This window comes from Chrysoperla carnea, chromosome 2, assembly GCF_905475395.1.
Source record: "Chrysoperla carnea chromosome 2, inChrCarn1.1, whole genome shotgun sequence".
NCBI lineage: Eukaryota > Metazoa > Arthropoda > Insecta > Neuroptera > Chrysopidae > Chrysoperla > Chrysoperla carnea.
Genome location: NC_058338.1, coordinates 45610697 through 45637008, shown reverse-complemented (window position 1 = coordinate 45637008; position 26312 = coordinate 45610697). Strand labels below are relative to the sequence as shown.

Genomic DNA, 26312 nt, shown 5'->3' with positions numbered 1-26312 from the left:
GACAAGTTTTTAACGATTCATTCCCTCTTTTTCTCAGGATACAAAATTTTGAGAAAATATGTTGGACAACTCTATTCTATGCCTTTACAACTTTTCGGACATATTATTCAATTAATTTTAGTATTAATAATGCTAATATTGCTGAATAAAAGTATTTATTTGTTAAGTTACATATATAAATAAAAAAAAGAAATAAATTATCTAAAATCCTTCCTTATTTGTTACAAATGTCAATCCCGTGTCCATGTATCAAATTTTAGTATTTGAGGCTGTAAATTTCGATCACCATTAAGTCACTAATAAACATAAAATAATTCATCTATTATCAACATTTTATTTGAATTTTTAATAAAATTATAAAAATCCAAAGTTAATGTATTGTCCACAACTTTGAGCATCATTTTTAATATAGTAGCTGCAGATTTTATAATTACTTAACCTCCTATAAACAAGAAAAATTCTAAATCCCTTATGTTTTTCAATGGCAGCCTCATCAAGATCTAGATAAGCTTGAGTTATTCGTAGTTCTAGATCTTCTACTACCTTCCCTGGAAATTTCTTTCCTACTATAAATCGAGCAAGAGAGTCCAGACTTAAGGCTTGTTTAAGCGTGGAAGGAGCACAATTTCAACAAATCCTTTAATAAAATACGGTAAAATTTTTACATTCAAAAGTGTTAATTTTAATATTTTTTTTTCACATTTAAGTGTCATAACTTTCAAAAATAATAAGTTATTTTGAAAAAACAATTTTTTGTTAACAGGAGCTTAAGTACTTTTAAATTCTGAAAAAAATATATAGTGGTCCATTTGAAAATCGAAAGATTGATGCTGTATTCTCCTAAGATTATGCATTAAAAAAATAAATTTTTTCGCTTAATATAAACTAGATTAAAAATGATTAAGAAAAAACCGGGCGTGCAGCGTTAAAAACTAGTCACCCGGTTTATACAGTGTGTCTCAACACTTGTTAGCCATAATTTAATTATGTTTATGTTTTGTTAAAAACCCAATAGTTAAGGAGTTATGTGTACTATTAAATTTAATGTATAAAGACATTGTTAATTAAAGTAATTAAGAATACCCGCTTAAACTATGGCCATCGAGTAACGGACACTCTGTATAATTATGGAAATTTACAATTTTTCATATATAACAGTGGAAAATTTACAATTTTTCTTATATAATAATGGAAAATATTCAATTTATAATCATTTTTTTGATCTACGACATTCTGTTCGATTTACCGTTGAAACACCTTCTACAAATTGTGTTCGAAACAAGACATTTGCATTATTAAACATACCATCCTTCAAAGAGACCACAATAAATTGAGAATTTCGAAAATGTGTTCGTAACATGTTACCAATATTTTGAGTATGGGATAAATCTAAAGCTGCATCAACTTCATCCAAAATATATAATGGTGCTGGTTTAAATTTTAACATAGATAATATTAAGGATAATGCGATTAACGAACGTTGGCCACCACTTAATTCTACCAAACTTTCTTTCCAAACGCCTCCAAAACTGACTTTCACCTGTAACAAGTTATCAAATATTATTATACCAATTATAAATACCAATCCTATGAAAAAATTGCGTACAAATTAAAATAGTAAGTAAATCAAGGTGCTAAACTCAATTCACATTGCATAAATATCTTCATCCAAATCTTTGCTTTAGAATTTCAATAGAAATTCTACGATAAACAGTTTCGAGTCGGTAGATATTATAAGACAGACATTATTTCCTCTTTGATCCTATTTAATTTACAATAATATTATAAAGAGGAAAAATTTTATTTGGTTAGGGAAATGAATTTTTTTCTTTTGATGTTCGAAACGAAAGTTGCCCCTTTCTGTATTAATATTCGAGTTGATTTTAAGTTATCTAATAAATTATGGACATTTGGACACAATTTTTTTATTTTACTGATTTTTTTAAATATAATATTTACCTCCAAACCCTCTAGAATATTTTTTGGATTACTTGGTTTTAATTTCGCATCAGTGCCGGGCAATAATGTTGAAAAAATACTTCCAAAATTTTTATTTACTTCTTCCCATGCCTTAACAATCGCTTTCTCTTTTTTCTCATCTAATGTTCGGATTACGATAAATATTTGTTTTTTATCATCCTCAAGGATTTTTTTACGTTTCACTAGTTTCTGGAATAATTCTTCCTCAGTTTCCAATAATTGTAAAGCTCGCGCATTAACTGTACGTCCTAGAGCAGCATATCTATCTCTTAGTTGTTTCACTTGATTTCCTAGTTCATTTCGTTGACGATCGGTGAGTGATTCAACTTCTTGGGTATAACGAGTATCCGAAACCACCCATTCGTGTTTATCGATTAAACGTTTTTCTTCTGCTTGGCACGACTCGTTATCTTTTTCTAATTTTTCTAATTCTAACTCTAATTGTTGGATTTCAAGTTGGATTTCTGCATTTTTCTCAACTAATTGTTTTTTTGTTCCATTTATTTTTTGTATTTCTTTTGTTTTCTTTGCAATTTCATCACGCTCAAATTTCACTAGAGCAACGGCTTCAGCAACGACCCGTTTCGCTTCTTTTACTCTCTCAGTCACTTCGCTTAAGTTCTCGTTAGACGATTCAATTGTTTTATTAGTGCTCTCAATTTCTTTGAAAGTATTTTCAATAGATTTTTTCATTTCCTCAATTTCTAATTTTAACGCCTCATAAGCACCTTCATTGTTTTCCCATTCTTTTTTTGATCGATCTGCTTGTTTCTTTAAGTCTTGTACTTGTTTTTGGAGGTCTTTCAAGATTTTTTCACGATTTTTTTCTGCATTCTCAATTTCTTTCATTAAATTAGTTATTTTCTTTTTACATTGATCATAACTGTTTTTGGATTCTTTCAGCCGAGTTTTCATTTGATCTATAAATAATAATTTGATATTAATAATAATAATAAAGCGACATCGCATCCGTTCTTGAAACAATCAGTTTGTTAGAAGCATTAAGGATTCATTTGTTTAAAAAAACGAAGTTAAAGCATTCTTTTAAACATAAGAGGCGACGTGAAAAAAACCAGAATAACAATTATGTAATTGGCAACTTGAAAAAATTAATTTATTAAATGCATGTAGACTGGGATGTGTAGAAGATTCTATCTAAATAAAATACTACTTTTGGCTTTATGAAAAAAATTTGCCTTGTTTTTTCGGTAAAAGCAAACAAAAAAGTCTGTTGATATTTTTCTGTAAAAAAAACAGTTTTCGGGAAAACAGCTGAAGGTGTATTGTCACGGGTGGTAAATTTTGTCAAAAAGTTTTTTTTTTTTAAATTCTATTTGAAGTAAACAAATTGTACGAGCTCTTTATCGTTAAATCAATAATTATTTTATCTATTAAAATAATAATTAATAGCGGACAAAAGAAAAAATCTACTAATTAGATATGAAAAGAGACTTTTTTCCTGTGTCACGGGCGAGGCAAACTTTGTGACACCAGAAAAAATAAATCACTATGCATCAAGAAAAATCAAAATCCATAGTTTCAGAAAATTTTACTTAAAGCCATTTCTAGTTACAGCTCGACATATGTAAAATATTCGCTTGGAGAACCGTCGCTTTCTCAAAGTTTATTTACTTTATTAAATATTTAAGAATACCGCCCTGTTTATTATTTTATTGGAACGCTGAAATCAAATGCTTGATTTTTTTTTAAACTTACCAACAGCCGCTTGCAATTCGTCAATTTCTGCTTGTTTCCGATAATGATCACTTTGGGTAATACGATCGTTTATCAAATTCAATTTATGATTAGCAAAATCAAATTTTTCTTTCATAACTCGATGTTGTTCAGCAACGTTCGCCATTTGTCGAAGCTGTTGTTCAACTTGGTCTAATTCATTTTGCATCTAAAAAGAATTTTTCATTAAATGCTCACTGCGATATAAGACAGAAAAAGAAAAGACACATAAATTTATGAGTTTCTGTAAAGTTTATTAGTCTTAGTTTATTTGGAAAGAATTTAAAACAGTGAATTTTTTACACTTTAATTGTTTTAACTCGCTTTCCCCCTAGACACTGGGACATCACGGATATTTTTAAATGTTAAATGCATACTGGAAACTTTATGAATGGCTTCCTTTTGACGAATCTACCAAACTTTCCTCTACGGTTATTTCGAAAAGGCTGCGTTTTCAAATGAACATGATATGCGGCATATTCGAGTTATCGTTTTGGAAAAACGCAGCAGGGAATTTGTCGGACACTATTCGATAATATTAATAATTATTAAACACTCCACGAAAGTAAGCCATTCAAAAGCCAAAAAAACTTAAGTACGGAATGCTCGAGGTGGTATACAAGCTCATCGGTGCAGTACTTTTGTCGGACGAAATATTTTATTCTTTAATATTTATTAATGTTGTCAAGTGCCATAGTATCCAACAAGTTCCCTGTTGCGTTTTTTCAGAATGGTAACTCAAATATGACGTCATCATGCTCATTTGAAAACGCCGCCTTTTCGAAAAAAAATTGTAGAGGAAAGTTTGGTAAACTTATCAAACGGAAGCCACTCACAAAGTTTCAAGTATGTATTTATCATTTTTTTTAAAAACCGTGGTGTCCTACGGTCTACCCAATTTGTTTGGGCCAAAAGCAATTGTATCCCCAGCGGATTACGCATGAAAAGTTACAAATGTAAACTTACCGTATTAGTTTCTTTCATTGATTTACTCAATTTCTTGATAAGAGTTAATAATTGGCCTGCTGCACCCACAGCACCTCCAGAAACAATACCACTTGGATCAAAGCTATCACCATCAACTGAGACACATTTAACGTTAATACGTTTATCGTACGCTAATTTCGCACCAATTTCATTCGACGCAACGATTAATGTTTGCCCAAATATATATTGCATAACATTTTGCAATTTACTATCAAAATCAATAAGCGATATTGGAGTGAATACATTGTCCGAACCGGCTATTTGTTGTGCTATCCGTAGTTTATTCGCATCAAATGATTTTGCGTTAATTTTATTCATCGGTATAATTGTTCGACGACTTTGTAGCTGACCACGTTGAAGCAGTAACTTGCCAGTCCGTTCAGTATCGACAACAACATCGTATAATTTAGATCCAGCTGCTATTTCTAAGGCTGTACAAAATTTATCATTTTTTACACTGATTAATTTACAAGCGACACCCAACACACTTCGCCGATCAAAATTCGGCTCAGGATCTGAGTAATGAAATGCAGCACGTGGAAAAGAGCCTTCAAACTGCTGTGTGGTTTTCTTTAGCTCGTTGATAGTCAATATAAGGTTGTGACGTCTTTCTTTTAAATCTTCAACTTTTTCTTCATTAAAATTTAGTTTTTTTAATGCGTTCTGAAAAATTCAAACTTTTATCATAATTTTTAAATTGTTACTGGCTATAGGCTTTTACGAGATAAAAGTAGGACTCTTTTTATTATTACTAGTTAGGATATGAATTGCATAAATCTTCAATTATACATTATCAGTTGAGCATTTGTTTACCTGTAAATGTTAAGGTTACTCGGTAACTAATTACTTTAACCAAGTAACTTTCTTAAGATAATTTTGAAAAAGTGATGTCACTTAGGCAACATTGTTATAGTGCAGTGGAGGGAGTTTCAAAATATCTCCAACAACATAAAAAATAATTAAATATTATAGCCAAAAAGAACGTAATTCTCTACAACAAGATGTTCTAATCAATTTTTTGTATTATTCACATAAACCAAGTGAAACGTAATTGAAATGTTGTAAGATATGTGTTTTTGTATTGTAAGACTTCCATTATAAAGTTTTTATCATAATTGTGCGAACACTGCTTGCAAAATCACCGATACCGCGGTCTTACAGATATAAACTATATATCAGTTGTTTTTGTTCAGTTGTAAGTGAAGGGAAAATGCTATTATCGAGAAAAATAAATTCATAAATAAGTAATATAAATATAAAGTGATGATATGAAAATCAAGTGATACAATGTGGTAATATTGCAGGGTCATTTCTACAAAATTTTAAAAGTTTCTACACGGAAAGCTTTTTGCTTTAGTTTTTTTTTTTTTGTATTTTTAGGATCCGGCTTTACGATTCTAGGGAGGGGATTTTTTTAGCAGAAAATGCATACTTGTGTCAGTTGAACATCATTTTCAAGCTGAGTCAATAATTCTTGATCTTGATCTAAATCATGTACTTCCCCATCAAATTGTTGCTTTAAAGCTTTTAATCTCTCCACTGCGTGTTTTAATTCTATTTCCGTTTGTTGTATGCTTGTTTGAATTTCCGTTTCTTCTTGTTGAAAAGCTATTTACGAATTTAAATGAAATATTATAACAATTAGGTTTTCTTTTACCAGATTAATCTTAACAAATTAGAACATACCAATTAATTGAGATTGACTTGTTGCAATTTCACCATCACTGCCAATTATTTTTCCGGTACTCGCAGCTTCCAAACGTTTTTCAGCATCTTTCAACGCAGCAGCATCATTAGCATCTTTTTCTTTTAATTTTCTAAAAACTTCATCGAACTAAAAAAATGAAATAATATTTTATAAAAAATAGTTTCGAATTTACACGGTGGGCTCCAAAAGTTACTAACTTGGAAGTATCAGAAAAATACACTTTGGAAATTTGTAACCGAAACTTCATCGAGCTCGAAAGTCTTCCGTAGCTTATTGGCCCGACCATTTAAGAAGAAAAAAGGCCGTTTTATGGTAACTTTTGGGGTAGAATGAAAACTAAAAAAAAAAAGGAGGGTTTCGGCATCCAATAATTTCGGCAGTGTAAAACCGTAATAAGGCGCATGCTTCTAGTCCTTTATCTTTACTACAAACACATGACAATAAGTAATAGAGGTTTATTTTATGGTTCTAATTTATACATATATTTATTTATATTTTATCTAAATTTATTTCATTTTAATCTGTGAAAAAAGATTTTAAAACTTTTAAATGTATACAACAAGTGACAGTGTTTCAGTACATAAAACGACCTCATTGAAGTGTTATTTTCTTATCAATTTTAAGTTTTAATCTAAATTATTTTGTTGTTTTATTTTAATATTTATTGAAATTTATGTACTATTTGGTTGTTTTTGTCATATATTTTTTACATTATCAAGGCTATTACTTGTTTACAACACAGATTTGTTACCAATTTTAACATTAATTTACATTTTTACCCTACTGAGCAACGCAAAGTCTATATATGTGTGTTCCTACATGGAACACTAAAGTTCAAACGCGTCGACCGATTTTGAAAATTCTGACGTCAATCGATTTGTCTTAGCCTTACGAGAGCTACTGAAGATATGGCATGGTCGCTATATAAACTTCTGTTTAAATTTATCTTTTATTTAAAATGGATTTTCACCGCATAAAGCTCGATAATATAAAAAATAATCTGGTCGTACCTGTTCAAATTCTGCTTCTTTAGTCGCCAATGTTTTCTTATCAGCATTAAAATCCTTTTCTAATTGTTTCAATTTTTTCTGTTCACTGGTAAATGCTTCTTTCAACTGTTTAAGTTGTGTATCAGCCTCAATTTCCACATTCCGTTTCTCTTGTAAATCTTCATCAAGCTTTGATAATTTTCCACCCGACTGTTTATCAATATGTTCATTAATTTGTTTCACTTCATTTTCAAGTTCAGTTATGCGTGTTTTATTTTTTTGTATAATCTGTTGTTTCGAAGAAACATTATCACGAACAATTTTTAAATTATTCTCTGCTATAGTACTGTTTTGGCGTAATGCTCGCAAATTAGCGATGATAAATAGACGATTCATATGCTCCACTTCACGCTCAATACGTTGGTACTCCAAATATTGTTGACGTTCAGCTTTTAATTTCGTTAATTTTGGTCCAATATCTTGTTCCAAAACCTATTCAAAATTGTATTAAATTATTGCTTCAAAATGGAATAATTTTAGGAATTATACAACACAAACATAGTATTTATATCTCTATAAAATTAGCTCAAGCAAGAAATTTGGGAAAATTATTGATCAACAGGAATTACTATTGATTATTTTGAGAAATGATAAGATAGCAAAGATAGCACAGCTTAAAATAATGCAACTATTTCGAGAGTGAAAACGATGTCGAAAAAGGAGAGAAATTTTGCTTGTTATATATGTCTTAATATTGTTTCCTCTATATCCAAGAAAAAGCAACGACATATGAATGACGTTGATAGGTATTTTGAGAACATTCGTTTTTTCATTATCGTCCATCCGCTATTTAAACTTTAATCCGAATTGTACACTATTGCAGAAAAGCCAATTAATACCTAGCACTATTGAAGAAATCCCAATTAATATCTATATTCTCGTGTGCAGTCAGGCTAGGCCAAACATATTAGGCTGTTTTTTTTTTCATATCAGTGCAAAAACAGTAAAAACTTCTGGAAACATTAAGTTAATTAATGATTCTCTAATTTCATGCTAACGTTACGACCAAGATTAACTATATGGCTATAAAAGCTGTAGTCTTAGGCCCTTGAAAATTTTCGGCCCGCCGACCGTCGAAATAATAATGAGGAAATAAGTAAGAGTAATTTTGAGAAAATTTTATTCAGGGAAGAGACTTATTTTGATTCAAATGATAATGTGAATTATCAAATTTGTATTCCATATTACGTGGATATTAATTCAGCGGCAAAGCATCAAAGTTCTTAATTTTTGCATATCAATAGATCGAAAAAAGTGTCCCAATATTTGGCTAAGCACAAAACTCTACGTTTTTTATTCCGTTTTTATATTTAGATTAGCATCCCAAATTTCAGAGCTACAAACCAAGAATAATAATAATAGTTAATACTTACATCAACAATATTCGCTAATTTCATGTCTTTTTTCTCTATAATACGTTCGGCTTCTTGTTTCTTCACTTCGTACATATGAGTACCAGCTGCTTCTTCGATCATGGCTAAAATCTTTATTAATGAAAGCATATTTTTAGAATATTATCAACATAAAATCGAGTTCTTTTTATTTTAAATGATCTATAGAAATAGTTTTTTGGATGCTTAATCAGTAATTATGTGGGGATCCACAAAGAAATTATAATTTAAATATGAAGTGGTAAAGCAGCATCTGATTGGATTACTCAAAATAGATTTCAATTTTTACCTCTGGTGGTTTCATATTTAATACTTTAGTAATTCGTCCTTGCATAATTAAAAAGTTTGGATTGTTTACATTTAATTGAACAGCACAAAATAAGTCTTGTACACGTTTATTTTGAACGTTTGATCCGTTTATCAGATATCTGTTTTTACCTCCAATTATCACCTAGAAAAATGAATACATTTATAATTAAGATATGTTTGCGGCTTCTGTCGTCTTTAATATATTCTCATTGGAGTGGCGTATTCGTTTTTGCAAATGTATCAAAAATTAAGTAGGCTTCGAAAATGAAAATTGCTTCTCTTTAAATACGCAATTAACAAGCTCAATTACAACACGCTATACAAATTTCAGCTTGATATCTTTTTGTTTTTGAGTTATTTTGTTGACGGACGGATAGACAGACAGGCAGACGAACGAAAATAAACTAATTAATATTATGAACATCTATACCAAAATTTTGTTCGTATCCTCAATATTTCTAAGCGTTATATATACAGGGTATATAAAGATCGGGAGGTTCGTAAAAGGAACTTACTTGTCTTGTAATCACAATTTCTTTAAATTGTTCATAGCCAGGTGGGCATTGAGCAGGATTTGAGTTATCGAATGTAATAGTAACTGTTGCTTTTGTAATACCAGCTTGTCCATTTTTAAAAACTAAATCCTGTAACTGTGTAGCTCGCACCTAAAATATAAAACAAATTACTTTTTTGCTGAACTTGAAATCTACGTATCGTTCATTAAAATATCAACGATAAATTGAGATGCTCTGTTTGTTATTGAATTGCTCTGTACAGATTCGTTACTATTTAAAATACTTATTTTCATTATAAGTGAAGAGAAAGTGTGCCAAAATTTGGTAAAGTACTCTGTTATATAAGTATTATCAAAGATAATACATGAGAACTCTAGGATATATCGAATTAAATTTCGATTTGTTCTCTGTATTAATTACTCTTGTAAATAGTGTATGTGACTCGTTGCTAATTGTAACAGTAATTACGATTAGCTAGTTCATACTGATGATGACTAAATGGTATTCGAAATACTTATTTATATAATATAAGAATTGATCAAGGAAATTGGGGAGAAAAAATCCAAATTTAATCATTCTAATGAAGATAGCATATTCCAATGAAGACAGCATACCTGTGATAAATTTGTTATTCCTAAGACAAAGCATATCGAATCCAATATATTTGATTTACCAGAACCATTTAACCCAGTAATTGCATTAAATTCTGGATCGAAATTTGGAACCTCTGTTCGTGTACGATACGATTTAAAACCATCTAAAACAATATTTTTGATGTACATTTTCAATTTTGTAATAAAAATGCACAACTCAGTAATAAATTTTATATATAATTCATAATTTTTATAACTTTAAATAAAATTAATACATTGGCGGTTAATGGTAAACAATTATTGAGGGAAAATAACTTTTTTGAATTAGAATAAAGTTTAGGAATTGCATCTACGATTGACGTATATAATTATTACGACAATAGGTCTGTTGATAAATATAATCCATGACAAACGCAAAGAAATGATAACAAATCGTGACGGACAGCATAACGCTTAGATCAGTAACTGCTGATTTGCAAGTAAATTTAATAAACACTTCAATTCTGTCTGTGATTTCAAGTAAAAGTCCAATTACGAATCCTACCCTAGTCAGCGGATAGAGGTCGTTGGGAAACGCACTGAACTGGGACTGACACCATGCTGGTGAATCGTTCCGAAATATACTGGCCAGTGCGTATATATATATTCTTATTGTATTCATCAATTACGAGTAAGTCTTTTTAAGACGCCATTATTCCTTCTAAATGAATAATAAATAAATAAATTTCTTGCACAAACACTCGGTGAACGTATGTACATTATCATGCCCGTTTTACCAGTACAATATGGCGTCGATTTCTGACGTCATGAGCACTGGCCAGTATACTGGTGAATATTACGAAACACACCCTTAATAATAATGTTAACTCATATGACTGACGTTCGTATTATATGCATATCGGCGCAATTCCTTGAAAAATGTTGAAAAATCAAAACTGACGTGGCCGGGTTTGACGTCCAAGTCCAACAATTAGCATCCACGAATGAAATATTTTGTGAACTTGTAGTAAAATGCTTTATTAAAGTGTAATTATAATTTAAAACCATATTTTGTTAAAAAAGTGTTTATATAAATATAAAAAATGGCTACATACGAAGAATTTATTCAACAAAATGAAGATCGAGATGGAATTCGTTTTGCTTGGAACGTTTGGCCTTCTAGTCGAATTGATGCAACTCGACTTGTGGTACCCTTAAGTTGCCTGTATCAGCCCTTAAAGGAAAGACCAGACCTACCTCCAATTCAATACGATCCTGTATTATGTACACGCAACAATTGTCGAGCTATTCTAAATCCCTTATGTCAAGTTGACTACAGAGCTAAATTATGGGTTTGCAACTTTTGTTTCCAACGAAATCCGGTAAATATTCGTAATAATCATTGCTTTGAAATTGATTTTATAGTGTATCTTGTTTTAGTTTCCTCCTCAATATGCAGCTATTTCGGAACAACATCAGCCTGCCGAATTAATTCCATCTTTCTCGACTATCGAATATACAATAACCAGAGCTCAATGTTTACCTCCAATATTTTTATTTTGTGTGGATACTTGTATGGATGAAGAAGAGTTGGGTGCTTTAAAAGATTCTTTACAAATGTCTCTGAGTTTAATACCTCCAACAGCTCTTGTGGGATTAATTACTTTTGGAAAAATGGTGCAAGTTCATGAATTAGGTAAATTAAATATGGAAAGAAGTTTGTTTTATTTCAATTAGCATTATGTTCATTAGATTCAGAATAAAATAACAATCCATTCAATAACGTATTCATAAGTGTTTACCCAAAAAACATGGGCCTTGTTAATTAAGTGATGCAGGTAACATTTTTAATTTGTACTGCTTATTGTAGTGGTAAAAATTACCTAAGAGAATTATTTCCGTTTAAAACAAGCTAAGAGAAAAAAGGCAAATTAAAGTTTATTATGGCATAGTTTATTTAAATACTATTGATGAGCTTTTAAGATAACTGAAGTAAATTGTACGGTTTAAAAAAATTTTTAATTTTTAAGTAATCTTCAATATCTATATATTTCATTTAATTGAACTTTTTGATGCTTGACGTAGTCTTGAAATCGTTATTCAATACCCATTTTAGTTAACATTCATTAACTTAATAAAACAATTTAATACTGTGTGTAATTGGTAATGCAAACAAAATCAATCGAAAAAAGAATCATTGTGAATTGCAGATGTAGTTATTAATTTATACTGGTAAATAATTTTTCTTGATTCTTGTCAAGGCCTTGAAATCGATATTCATTCATAATGTTAATCACAATATCGTGGTCACTTTAATATTACTAAACTTTGTGGTCACTTTAATATTACTAAACTTTATACAACAATATAATCTTCGACTTCGACCAAAAAAGCCACCTTCGGTTGGAACCCGACTGAAGCTGAAATATTATTATTTTTGGCAAATTGCAATTCAAGTCTAAGTAAAATTTAAATTGGCCTTGTAATTTTACAAAATATTTTCTTTAATGTTGCCGAAAACGTCCTTCGACACTTCAGTTTAGCAAGCATGATTCTATTAAAATGTAGAAAATGGGGTATTAAAACATAACGATTTTAGGGAATAAATAAAACAAATTTTTTATTTATTTTTTTCAATAGATGGTGTGATTCCACCCCAATTGGTGGAATGTTAGGAAATAGTACCCGCAAACCTGTGCTCATATTCAAATTTGGTAACATGAAGTTATGCATATCGTAATGATAATAATTATTCGAAATCAAATAGTTTTCATGCCCCATTCTGTATATTACAGTTTTTTTGTTTTTGTTTTTTTTTTTTTTTTATAATTAATGTCGACATTATGTTACATTTTCCTATTAGAATGCATTTTTTACGTAGACTAGTTGTGAGTTAATTTCAATATTAATTCAATAATTAGGATGAAGTGAATATTTTACAGTGAAAATAGAACAAACTTCTGAACATATTCCAACCTTTTATGACAAGATAAAATCTTTTTTTAACTTCAATGTATTCACAACAGGATGCGATGGATGTAGTAAATCATTTGTGTTTCGTGGTACAAAAGATTTACAAGCAAAACAAATTCAAGAAATGCTTGGTATTGGAAAGTATGCGGTTCCAGCAGCACCTGGAACTCAACAAATTCCTGGGCAACAAATACCTGGCCGACCTGCTGCTCCAGGTAAATTAAAATTTATTGAAATCAAGAAATTTTCTAATGAAAGGTTTTTTATAGCTGCGCCAGGTGGTCGTTTTATTCAACCATTATCTACATGTGATATGGCATTAACTGATTTGATTGGTGAATTACAACGTGACCCATGGCCTGTTGGTCAAGGAAAGCGTTACTTACGTTCAACTGGAGTTGCATTGTCCATTGCTATCGGTTTATTAGAGTGTACATATCCAAATACAGGAGCTAGAGTTATGATGTTCCTTGGTGGACCTTGTTCCCAAGTATGTATTTAAAATGCAATGACTACACTTTCTTTATGGAAAATTGCTTCCGGGCCAAACTTTCTGAAATATTAGATTCTAATAGTACTTGATGAGTAATCAAAAGTCGTAGTAATCCTATAAATTCAAGTTTTACATAATTGTTAATGTCTGACTTAATAGTTGCCCATGTAAAAACCTTGAATAGAATAGAAAATAGAATAAAAGAATGTCTTTTATTCTATTTTTAAAGCCCTATCTAAAACAAAATTTCACTTATCCGTCAATCTTATGTACAGAATCTTTCTCTTGTGAACAAAACTGTGAAAAGGGTGGAGTCCAAATTTGTAGTGTTCTTTACTAATAAAATTTGTTACAGGGACCTGGTCAAGTTGTTAACGATGATTTGAAACAACCAATTCGTAGTCACCACGATATTCATAAGGATAATGCAAAATATATGAAAAAAGGCATTAAACATTACGATGCGTTAGCTTTGCGTGCCGCTACAAATGGACACGCGGTCGATATTTATTCGTGTGCTTTGGATCAAACCGGGTTGATGGAAATGAAACAGTGTTGTAATTCCACTGGGTGAGTAGAAAAATATTCTGTTTTGTTATAACGTAATTTTCAATTTGACTTCTTTTGTTTGTTTTAGGGGTCATATGGTAATGGGAGATTCTTTTAATTCATCACTTTTTAAGCAAACATTCCAACGTGTATTTCTGCGTGATCAACGAAATGACTTAAAAATGGCGTTTAATGGAATATTGGAAGTTAAATGTTCTCGGGAATTAAAAAGTAAATAAAATTTAGTTTTTATTTAAATTACGTTCATTTGTCAAAAAAATCTTAACTTATTTTACCCTACCTTGATCTTATTTTCTATATCTCAAACATGCCCGAAAGCCCCCCTTATTTAGATAATAGAGTGTTTCTAATAAATAAAGAAAGAGTATAGAAGGTTTGTTGGTTTTAATGAATAACTAAAACATAATTTGCCATGTATATCGAATCAATTGTTATTTTCTTACTGATCAGTATCAGCGTTTGATCTCAATTTATGTTGAAAATGGCATTAAATTGCAGAATAGTAAATACTTGGTTTTTTGTAAATGCAGCTAGCAATTGCAAAATATACAGGGTTTTCGTAAGATGTTCTCTATCTTTGTTTAACCTACTGACTCCGTGTGTTTAATAAAGATAGAAACATCTTACTGAACAACCTTGTATTCTCCATCATTAGATCGAAAATTTGAAGGTAAAATATTTTCATAGAGTTTTCGTTGCAAATGATTACCCATAGTCAATTTTGAAAATTAATCTTTTTTTTTCATTAATTATTAATTTAGTTAGTGGAGCTATTGGATCATGTGTATCATTGAATACAAAATCACCAGCTGTTTCGGATTCAGTCATCGGATTAGGCGGAACATCACAATGGAAATTCTGCGGGTTAGATCCAAGTTCTACAGTGGCCATATTTTTAGAAGCAGTTGGAGCGCATGGACAACCGGTTCCACAAGGAGGTCGTGGCTGTGTACAATTTATAACACAATATCAACACAGCAGTGGTCAAAAACGTATTCGTGTCACTACTGTAGCTAGGAAGTAAGTTTGTGAAAATATTCTAACTAATAGACTCTCAACTAATTTTTATCGGAGACGTCGCTTCCGTATTCAGGGATGCTTAAAATAGATATATCCGTTGAAATCTCAACTGTATTATTTTGTTATTGAAATATTTCCTTCCCTTTGTATAAGCAAAATAAGAATAGAAAAATTAATAATAGCAACCAAAAGCATTTATGACAATTTGTTTGATATTTGATATCAGCCAATAATTGTAATCTGCAGATTTGGTTCGAAACCATCGGTGGAATGCTTTGTGCTTACTTTTAAGGGCACTCAATCAAAACTGATTGATTTAAATTTCTTACCAAACGATAAAATGTCGATTCAAATTTACGATATGAGCTAATAAAAATCATATGGTACCCGGTAAGAAGCTCAAGCTAAACATACATTTTGGTAATGGTGATTTTTCCGATATTATATCACCGTCCATCAAATTTAAGGGTTACATTTGATTCGTATCATATATCAAACAAATATTCTCTTAAAAAAACAGTTATATCTCTCAAAAGTTGTTATACCATAAATATCAAGGTATGCTAAGTTAGCCCCAAGTTTGTAACACATAAAAATATTGATGCTACAAACAAAAATTTGCTATAGGTGTTCATAAAATCACTTAATTAATCCATTTCCGGTTTTCTGTCTGTTCGTTTGTGGGCACGATAACTCAAAAACAAAAAAAGATATCAAGCTAAAATTTTTCTAGCATGCTCAGGACGTAAAAAGTGAGATCGAATTCGTAAATGAGCAACATTGGTCAATTGGGTCTTGGGTCCGTAGGAGTCATCTTCCCATTACTTTTTCGTAAAAATCACTGTTAACCCGCCAGGGCGCAAATTATATAGTATGTATTATATGGGAATATCAGGTTATGTGTGTGTGTGACATGTATGAATGTGTGGCTATCTAAGAGTGGCTATCTTTCTTTACTTTCATGAGGTAAAAAAACAAACGATTCCATACTCAAAACTGTCTTTACATGGTATTTCAACAATTAATTCGGTCAATTGTTTGTTTTTTAAGTTAAAGTTCCATCATTTTAAATAAAATGCTCTTTATTGATATAGATTAATTAAAAAAAAAATTATAAAAATTATTATTCTAGTTGGGCTGATGCTTCAAGTAATTTACAACATGTAAGTGCTGGTTTTGATCAAGAAGCAGCAGCAGTTTTAATGGCACGTATGGTCGTTTATCGAGCAGAAAGTGATGATGGTCCTGATACATTACGATGGTTAGATCGGACATTAATACGTTTATGTCAGAAATTTGGAGAGTATAATAAAGATGATCCAAACAGTTTTCGTTTAGCTGAAAATTTCACATTATATCCACAATTTATGTATCATTTACGTCGCTCACAATTTTTACAAGTTTTTAATAATTCACCAGATGAAACGTCATTTTATAGGTTTGTCTTAAACATCTTTGGCAGAATTATTATTATAAATTTAACAATTTTTGTATTTTATTTTAGACACATGTTAATGAGAGAAGATTTAACGCAATCATTAATCATGATTCAACCAATATTGTACAGTTATAGTTTTAGTGGACCACCAGAACCTGTTCTGTTGGATACATCATCAATTCAACCAGATAGAATATTATTAATGGATACATTTTTCCAAATTTTAATTTATCACGGAGAGGTACAGTTGAAGTAGTATTTACGGAATTAAATTTAGATTTTGCCCTTTCCTAGACAAATTTTTGTATTATATAACAATATCTGGATGACCGAGCTTTGCTCGGTTATTCGCCAATAGATGTCAGCAAGAGTCATAACAGACTACTCAAACGCCTCCTTTTTGTTATGTTATAATTTGCATTGTATTTCATTAACTACGTTATACACCAATAGATGTCAGGCACAGTCCTATTTTACATTGTATGTTTAAATTTTTCATGAAAAGATGGATAAAACGACATTTCTGATAAATGAAACCTAGCTAGATCGACTTATCGCCCCAAAAAAACCGTACATACTCATTTTCATGAAAATCGTTGGAGCCATTTCCAAGATCGTTGATATATATATATATATATATATATATATATATATATATATAAGAATTGCTCGTTTAAATATATAAGATATTTCGATTGCTAATTTTAATTACTCTTATAGTGTATGTAACTCGTAACTCATTTGTTGACAGTCTGCACTGCAAACTACACTTGCAGAGAGAACATTTGCAAATTTTTTCAGTATTTAGTAGGTTTAAAAAATCGGTGTGAGTAAAGGGGGCTGACAAAGCTGTCTGCTTATTGACTTAGTGTGTAGTAGCTGCTGAAGAACGCTGTCCATGAAAGAGGCGTACCTTGACTACGCCTTCTAATTGGGATTTTGGACCAAATTTTTTTTTACAAAAATGGAAATATCATATATAACTTTTATAACAATACTGTTTATATTTTTTCATGATAATTTTAAAGTTACAGACAGATTTAAAAAAACGTCCGCCAAAAAAAATGTTCGTAATACATCGGCGTGACGTAATAGTGTTAATTGAATAGTATACACTGTATACAATTATTAATTAACATTATGACGTTACACAATCTTTTACGAACATTTTTTCTGTCGTGCGTTTTCGTTTCTCTTTTGAAAAGTTCTTTTAAAACTGCCTAAAACTTGAAAATTATTATGAAAAAATAAAAACAGTTTTGCTAAAAAACTTGTACATGATCTTTCCATTTTTGTCAAAAAAAAAAGAAAATTTTTTTTTTCTTCAAAATTTCAATTGGGTACGAACTGAAAGATATACTCTTATTTCGGTAATAATATAATTATATTACGACCTTTTGCGCGAGAAAATTATTTCATAATTCATACGCTTTAAGATTAACATTTAAGTATCTATTATTTCTCCTAGAAATAGCTAATCAAACTTTTTGGGTTTTTTAGACAATTGCACAATGGAGAGCCTTAAAATATCAGGATATGCCTGAATATGAAAACTTTAAGCAACTATTACAAGCTCCAATAGATGATGCCCACGAAATATTGAGCACAAGATTTCCAATGCCACGATACATTGATACAGAACACGGTGGCTCACAAGCCAGATTTTTATTATCCAAAGTGAATCCATCACAGACGCATAACAATATGTATGCCTACGGTGGGGTAAGTAAAATATTTAATTTCAAAATTTTTTTAACGAAAATATGTGATTTTTTTTAATCATTGTTATTTACAATCACAGGCGGTGCCAAGTTTCCAAAGTCCCTCGGTATATATACAAATTTTATTTTATTTATTTTTTCTAAATGGGTCCTTTTTTATATAGCTTTGGTGTCGGCGGCTTTAAATTTATTTGTATACAAAATTTTACTTTTCGATTTGAACTTGGGGAATAATTTTTTTCATAATTTAAGTGGCTTAAAATATTTTAAAAGGCTTTTAAACATATTTGTACAAATAAATTGCACATTTAAATTTAAAATGTACTTTACTTGTCACGATCAATGTGTAATGATATGTTTGTCTTTTCACACATATTATACAATTTTTTCTTGAAAATGAATTGGGTTCATGTTGACTCCTATTTGTTATTTGTCAGACAAATAAAACATCAAACCTTTCAAATTTTAGTATTGAAGTTTAAATGTTTTTTGGGATTGTTGAACTATAAGTATTTTATGGTTTGTGCAAACATATTTATCTAACCAACATTATAAAATGTTGTTCCTAACTGCATTGATGCTACATGTTGATACAAACATATCTATTTTCCATTAAATCATATAAGATGAAGTTATTTTTTTCTTACTCATACTTATCTATACTAAAATTACTTTTAAATAAGATGGCGTAATATTGGATTAAACAATGTTTGGGAAAACTTTTTAAAAAAACATGTTTTTTTTACTTTTAGATGATCCATTATTTGTTTGTATAATTAAGTATGATCAACTTATAATTATGTTTAGGAACACATTGATGGGTGACCTACTTTGTGTGCTGGATTCATACCACATGCATTTCTCAAATCGGCATATTTTGTACCTATTGATTATAATAAATTTATTTTATAGTTTTTTTTATTAAAATTATCTTCAGCAAATCTACTATAAAACCATTAACAAAAAATACAATTTAGATAGAACCTACGAAACCATATTTACACTTTTTTTATCATTCTATTTCCACTAATCAATGAATAATATATATATTCACGCTGACGCATCACGCTGATCCATGATTTGTTTAAATCGTGGTTTGTAACTTGCTTTCCGAAAAATTATGAAGAGGCGGAATATATGGTTTTCAAAGTTAATTTTCGCTTATTCGATTGTGATATAATTCACAAGTCTTTATTGATTATAAATATCAAACACGTAATTTTTCAACTGCATTTCATAAATTCTATCTAGTTCTATCTAAGTTATAAAAAACGAAGTACCTATTGTATTTAGTCAAACAATGTATATTATATGCTTATAATTTATTATTTATTTTCGATATTAACATTATTAATAATGAAAATGTTTTTTCGAACATTTCATTATTCGCCGTAGCAAAATTTGAAATAAAAATATACTAATAAAGAAAAAATTTTAATGTTAATCAAAGAGAAGGGACATTTATAGTAGATGTATACTTATTGAAGCCAAATTCTCCGCCATTTGTTACAAATAAGGCTTCCGTTAATCTGTCGAATCATAATTGTTCAAAGTAAAGAGGTTGGTCTTCGCGGACTAAAACTAGAACAATTCATTAAACTTGTCTAATAAACTACAATTTTCAAACACTTTGTTGCGCAAAATTTTTTGTATTATCCGGTAATCAATGGAAAAAACTCGGTACAAGCGAAAATCCATTCAATGTTTAAGGAGTGTGGCATGTTTTTTATTATTAGATACTGTAAAATACAACATCTTTTATGTAAAAATTCGTCTGAAAATTGTAATTCGATTATAACTACTCTCCTTTTATTAATTATGTAATTCCATCTATTAAAGATTGCCATAATTGTTACAAGTGATTAAGAATATTGTGTCTCGCCGTCCGTATTGTAACGAAGAGTTGAGAGAAGAGATGTTGAAACTAATAATTTCAATATTAAATAAATTAAAATTTTAAAGAAAATAATTCCAAAATTGATTAACATTAATTTTATTTTCTTAAAATCTTGCGTACTATATGAAATAACATTTCGAAAAATTCAACGCTTTTTATGGGAAACTTTTATTCAGGATGAGAACAATTTGAGGAATGATTCTTAGAGCTACTTTTTATTTGAAAAATTAATTTCGTTTGAGTGAGTAAAAGATGAAGGTATATAATAAAAATAATTTTTTTTCCTGTCGTAGGTTAAATTTTAGTCTGTTTCTATTTCACCTGTGTGCACCTAACGCAAATCAATATTTAATTTCTAAATTTCTTTCTTATTGTCTTTTTTAAGCTTTTATTTTATGCTAAAATTACTTAAAGGATAATTTTTTTTTATTCAAAGAAGGAGATAATTAAATAATAAATATAAAAGTTAATTAGTTCGATATGTTACAAAGCAGTCTCCGCCATCCAACGCAGTAAAAATTACAATTTTTGGGCAAAACAAAGCCACATACGAAGCCTCCCTGTTGTTAATCACTTGTGAAAGAGCGTTTTTGATTGTAGACTAGTAATTTCATCAGTAGAAAAGAAAAGATGTCCTACAAGAAGTGACTACTGAAAAATCAAAAAATTTACATTCTACCTTCTACTGCTAATGGTTTTTGAATTATGTTACATAAGTATATACATGTACTTCGTACAAGAAAGTAAATATAATGAAAGAATCAAAGAATCATTTCTGAAACTTTCTCCAACTTTTCAAGTTACATCTGCTTTATTTGCAATGAATAATTTCATTATTTAATTATAGGACGGTGGTGCACCTGTATTAACTGATGACGTATCACTACAAGTATTTATGGATCATCTTAAAAAATTAGCTGTTTCGTCTACATCGTAAACTGGAAGTTTTATCAAAATTCTCATTGTTTTTCTTTGGCCAATATATTATTAATACAACTCTTGAACAAAATAAAATTATTCATTTAAATATTTATGATATATATAAATATTTTCGTTTTTAGTTGAATGTTTTGTATTTATCGAAAATAAAAAATATAGGTCCTTTATATTCGAGTGGTTAATTAAACAAAAACAAATTTAATTATTTTTATTTAATTTTAGCTATTATTTTTAAGTGATTTTAATGTAAAATTGCGTTAATGTATATTTTTGAAAGTATTTTCCAATATAATTATTGAAAAAAAAATAGATTCTTTTTTTTTTCATTTTATAGTCAAAAATTTTGATTCCTACAATGTCAATGATCATGTTCTTTATAACCAATGGTCGTTATAAGCGATAAATACATTTTTATAATAAAGTAAAAGTATGTGCATGTCGCTCGTTATTGATGATCTATTTCAATGACGATTGGTCGCCGCAACCGATATTTGAGTTAATGATGTCCAAAATAAATTTAATAAGACTCAAATTAAAGTTTTTAAGGTTCAAAATAAGTAGTACGATGGTGTTTTAAAACTGAAAAAGTATTTAAAAAAAGAAGTTTTACATGGTCGTTATAACCGATATTTTATTATTACAAGCTATTATTTAAATTGCAATGTAGGTATGTATGTATGTATGAATGTATGTTTCTCCGGGTGGAATATTGCAACTCAATTTTGAAATAGTTATCGATTGAGCTGAAATCTTGCACGCTTAGTTTGGATGACAATGCATGACTGATTTTCCCATCGGTTCCAACATGTTTGATATATATATATATCAAAAGGTAATATATATATAAAAAAAATATCAAAGGTAATATATATATATATATATACATATATATATATATATACATATATATATTACCATGTATTTATATTATAATATGTCAACATTATTGATGAGTTTAATATGTCATAAGTGTGAATATGGAGTAGTGGCTAGCTTAGTCTCCTCCGGTTACAGAGTACATCGGTTCGTATCCTACATTCTCCCGATAAATTTTTAATTAAAAAAATTATGCCGAGATAATGTCCTTTTTTTAAGATAATTGTTATGAGAACCAAAATCGATAAATAAGTAAAAGAGCGAGGTATATTTTATGTAATTTTAATTCCCACCCCCTGACAGAAGAGTGATTTTAGGTATAAGTAGGTAAGTGGGGCTAACACAATTAATTTTTTTTTTGCGAAATAACATGTTCTCCTATTACAAAATTTCAAATTTTAGTCTTAACGAGCGATTTTTTAATTTTATAGCACCGCGATCTTAGCACCTCATGTGCGGAATTTCGATTGACCAATTATACCATCTGAAAGGTCAGAAATTGGTCATAAAAGGTCAGTTGGTCTCATTAATTGGTCAGCGTCAGAAAATTTTTTATTAAAGATTGAAAAAACTCCACCTATGCGTGATCGGGAAGCATTCGCTGATAATTGGTCAGCTAATATAAATAATTGGTCAGTTTAATTTTATATTCAAAAAATAATTTAATTTCGAAAAAATTTTCAATTTTTTCAACATTTGTACTAGGAGAACATAAGTGGGAATTAGTAGTTCCTGATAAGGAGAAAGGTGAGTAAGTGTTTTCACCCCGAAAGTCTAAAATTTTATTTTGGCAGAAAGTTATTGGTCTGCCCACTAGAGGTCACACTCACCAAACACGGGTGTGCAGACCACTAACTTTCTGACTTACGAGGTGACAACAATTACCTTGCTATCAGGTACTACTTATTCCGTCCGTCCTTGATGTTCTCCTAGTAGAAATGTGAAAAAAATTGAAGTTTTTGAACGAAAAAAAACTAATTTTTTCATCATTTACTAGGCAAACATGCTGTGGTGGAAATTTGAAAAAAAATGAAAATAAAAATCAGATTTTGCTTAAAAGATTTAATGAACTTTTTTTTAATATATGTCCTCACCTAGTTTCGAACCAAGGGACTATTTATTCGAAGTCAGATACGCTAACCATTATACCATTATGGCTCTGTTATTCGGCTTAATAAATAATTATATTCATATTTTCGACTTTCTTAAATTATAACAAAAAGTAAAACTCATTTTCGGAAAATTTTGAGCAGTATTATTACAAAAAAAAATGGCAAACGAAGTTTGAAATACTTACCTATCGTGAAGTTCGAAATACTCACCTATTTTTAACAGAAATAATATTGTATAGTTACAGAGAGATGGGGAAAAATAAAATAAAAACAGGGTTTGAGTTTTCAACTTTATTTAAATGAAATCAAAATACATAAAAACTATTTACGAATTACTTGCACATAATTCCATATAATTAATTTCATCTTAAAAAAATTTTTTTGCATCAACTTTTTTTTTACAAACCAAATACCACACAAAAATAAAATGAAAATCCAAAAAGAATATTACGTATTTACAATCCAACTTCTTTATCTCACCTATATTTTATAAGAATTTGTTTGTACCTTTACTAAAAAAAAATTAATTAGTTAATTAATAATTTTGTTCTGAAAGGAAAAATGGGATAGAATAAAATAAAACAAAATTTAAAATTTATTTATATTAATTTGAAAACGTTATCCCGAAAATTGATTTTTTACTATATAAAATAACCATTATTATTATTCATTCAAATTTTTTATAGGTGACATATGTACAAATATATATAATACAAGTGAAAACAAACAATTGACTGAGTTAATTGTTGAAATACCATGCATAGTCAGTGTTGATTTATTTATCACATTACACATACTAACATGTGACACATACATAACTGATAATCAAGTATAGTACCTATTATAAAATTTCCGCCTAATTGGCGCCCTCACGAGTAAACAGTGATGTTTATGAAAAAAAATTTTACATTTAAACTTTTGTTCTATCTCTAACGGTTTACAAGATGGGTCCTACGGACCCAAGACCCAATTCACCTATGATGCTCATTTACGAACTTGACCTCACTTTTTACGTCCTGAGTACGCTGTAAAAATTTCAGCTCGATATCTTTTTTCGTTTTTGAGTTATCGTGTCCACAGACGGACGGATGGACGGACGGACAACCGGAAATGGACTAATTAGGTGATTTTATGAACATCTATGACAAAATTTTTATACTAACATCATTATTTTTAAGCGTTACAAACTTGGGACTAAACTTAATATACTATGTATATTTCATACCGTGTGTGTTTGAAGCATCTAGGGATAGAATTATGTCTGTAGTATGACTGAATACAGAATACATTCATTAAGTAATGCATCTAAAAGAGAGGTATTATATACATGCATTGGATTACCAATACATGTATACCAAAGGAATACCAATAAACAGAATACAAACACGTATTTCCAAAAGCATTCACATACTAGTAATGATTGAACGTTATCAAAGCAATTAATAATATTTGTATGCAACAAATCTCCCACTCTCTGCAGGCATACAACAGCTTGTCCTATCGTATCTGTTTATCCAAAGACTATAGGATAGACAAGAAGCAGAAGTATAATTATAAGTGACATCTGGAGTCTGAGGCGATCAACTATTAAGTTTGTAGGCCTTTGCGGGTATGGCTATTAAGTTTAACTACTTTGCGGGGGTGACTATTAACTATTAAGTTTGAAAGCCTGACTCGGTAGAGGCGCTGAAACTCGTATACTACGATTTTACATTAGCTCATATGGGCTGCTTCTCCTCTATTGTGTTTATCGTATCTGTAGTCTTACTCTTTTAGATGCATTACTAAACGAATGTATTCTGTATTCAGTCATACTACAGACATAATTCTATCCCAAGATGCTTCAAACACACACGGTATATACATGGTATAAAAAGAGTGAAAAATTTAAATAAAAGGAAAAATTCATTTTTTTAAAAGTAAAAATTTTATCCATTTTTTTTTTTTTTTGATATGTACTACTATCAAATATACATGTATATTTGATAGTAGCCATTTTTGTACATATTTTTAATATTTTATAACAGGAGAACATGACTTTAAAGAGGGAGATATATTTATGATTATTTAAATTCCCACCCCCTGACAGAATAGTGATTTATGACGTAAGTATAACTGGCGTTATTTATAGCAAGAGGGCGGGTTAGATAGATAATTTAAACTATAAAAATAGTGGAAAATTTTTAACATCAGAAAAAATTCATTTAATTTAAAAGTAAAAATGTTAGCATCACTAGGGTACGATCCAGCGTACTTTGTCTTCATAAGCAAGTGCTATAACCACACAACCATGCGGCTTATTAATCTAATTACTAATTTAATACTTACATTTACCAAATAATTAATTAATTGATAATTTTTGAAAATCATATTGTACATTTTCATAAAACAAATTAACAGAGATTCTTCTTTTCTTATTTAAGTTTTTAGAAGTTCGGCATTTCATTGTACGCGATTTAAAAAAAAAATTAATATTTGTATAGTACCGGAGTTGTGTAAACAGGAATGGTTATGAGTTTCTCAACGGAGTTAAGATATACAGCATAGGCTTGATATACTAACAGACCACTAACTGTAATAGGCTATAATATACAAAAGAAGTGCCAGCTTGTAGTTGGTAGTTGGATTCACATAAGCAAGCTTATAATAAATTTTTTTCAAGGTTCACATATTTGAGTTGACAACACTCTTTTGTTTGATAGCCAATTTGAGTTTTGTACAGCGGACAGTTGCTTTGTGCTTAGTTTGGTTTGCCATTTTATAATGAAAAATGAATTCTCACGCCAGAGCAATAAGTAAGCACGGTAAGCAGGTAGATATTGCTTCTATTTGATTTGCCAGACTTCAAAAAATCTGAAAGAAAAATGATATTATAGCATTCTTTCTTTAGAAGGTATGGATTTTCGTACTATAAAAGATAGGTATATACTTTTAAATACGACAAAATATATTTTTTAAATTTTAGTAAAATAAAATTTATCAACAAAATGCATTGAAAATAATAACTATATACACATTAAATATTAAA

General features: G+C 29.7%; 2 protein-coding genes across 4 annotated transcripts; one reads left to right on the top strand and one right to left on the bottom strand.

Annotated features, from left to right (window-relative positions):
- Positions 1 to 540: 540 nt before the first annotated feature.
- LOC123292385 (structural maintenance of chromosomes protein 2) lies at positions 541 to 10455 on the bottom strand. Its single transcript, XM_044873019.1, has 11 exons — positions 10288 to 10455; positions 9674 to 9823; positions 9139 to 9300; positions 8832 to 8942; positions 7420 to 7890; positions 6388 to 6535; positions 6134 to 6309; positions 4681 to 5364; positions 3697 to 3883; positions 1960 to 2900; positions 541 to 1540 (listed from the first exon to the last, which is right to left on the bottom strand). Exons 1-11 carry the CDS (start codon positions 10453 to 10455, stop codon positions 1211 to 1213), a joined length of 3528 nt encoding a protein of 1175 aa, XP_044728954.1. The 3' UTR covers positions 541 to 1210.
- Positions 10456 to 11197: 742 nt separating this feature from the next.
- Positions 11198 to 21356, top strand: LOC123292099 (protein transport protein Sec23A). 3 transcript variants are annotated; one of them, XM_044872631.1, is made up of 12 exons: positions 11198 to 11627; positions 11686 to 11941; positions 13272 to 13433; positions 13488 to 13708; positions 14067 to 14281; positions 14349 to 14491; positions 15043 to 15301; positions 16434 to 16739; positions 16806 to 16980; positions 18240 to 18461; positions 18541 to 18567; positions 21205 to 21356. In XM_044872631.1, exons 1-12 carry the CDS (start codon positions 11349 to 11351, stop codon positions 21292 to 21294), a joined length of 2355 nt encoding a protein of 784 aa, XP_044728566.1. In that variant the 5' UTR covers positions 11198 to 11348; the 3' UTR covers positions 21295 to 21356. The 3 variants fall into 3 exon arrangements, with proteins under 3 accessions (XP_044728566.1, XP_044728567.1, XP_044728565.1); XM_044872632.1 differs by lacking the exon at positions 18541 to 18567; XM_044872630.1 differs by lacking the exon at positions 18541 to 18567 and having other exon boundaries at positions 13272 to 13708.
- The last annotated feature ends 4956 nt before the right edge of the window (positions 21357 to 26312 follow it).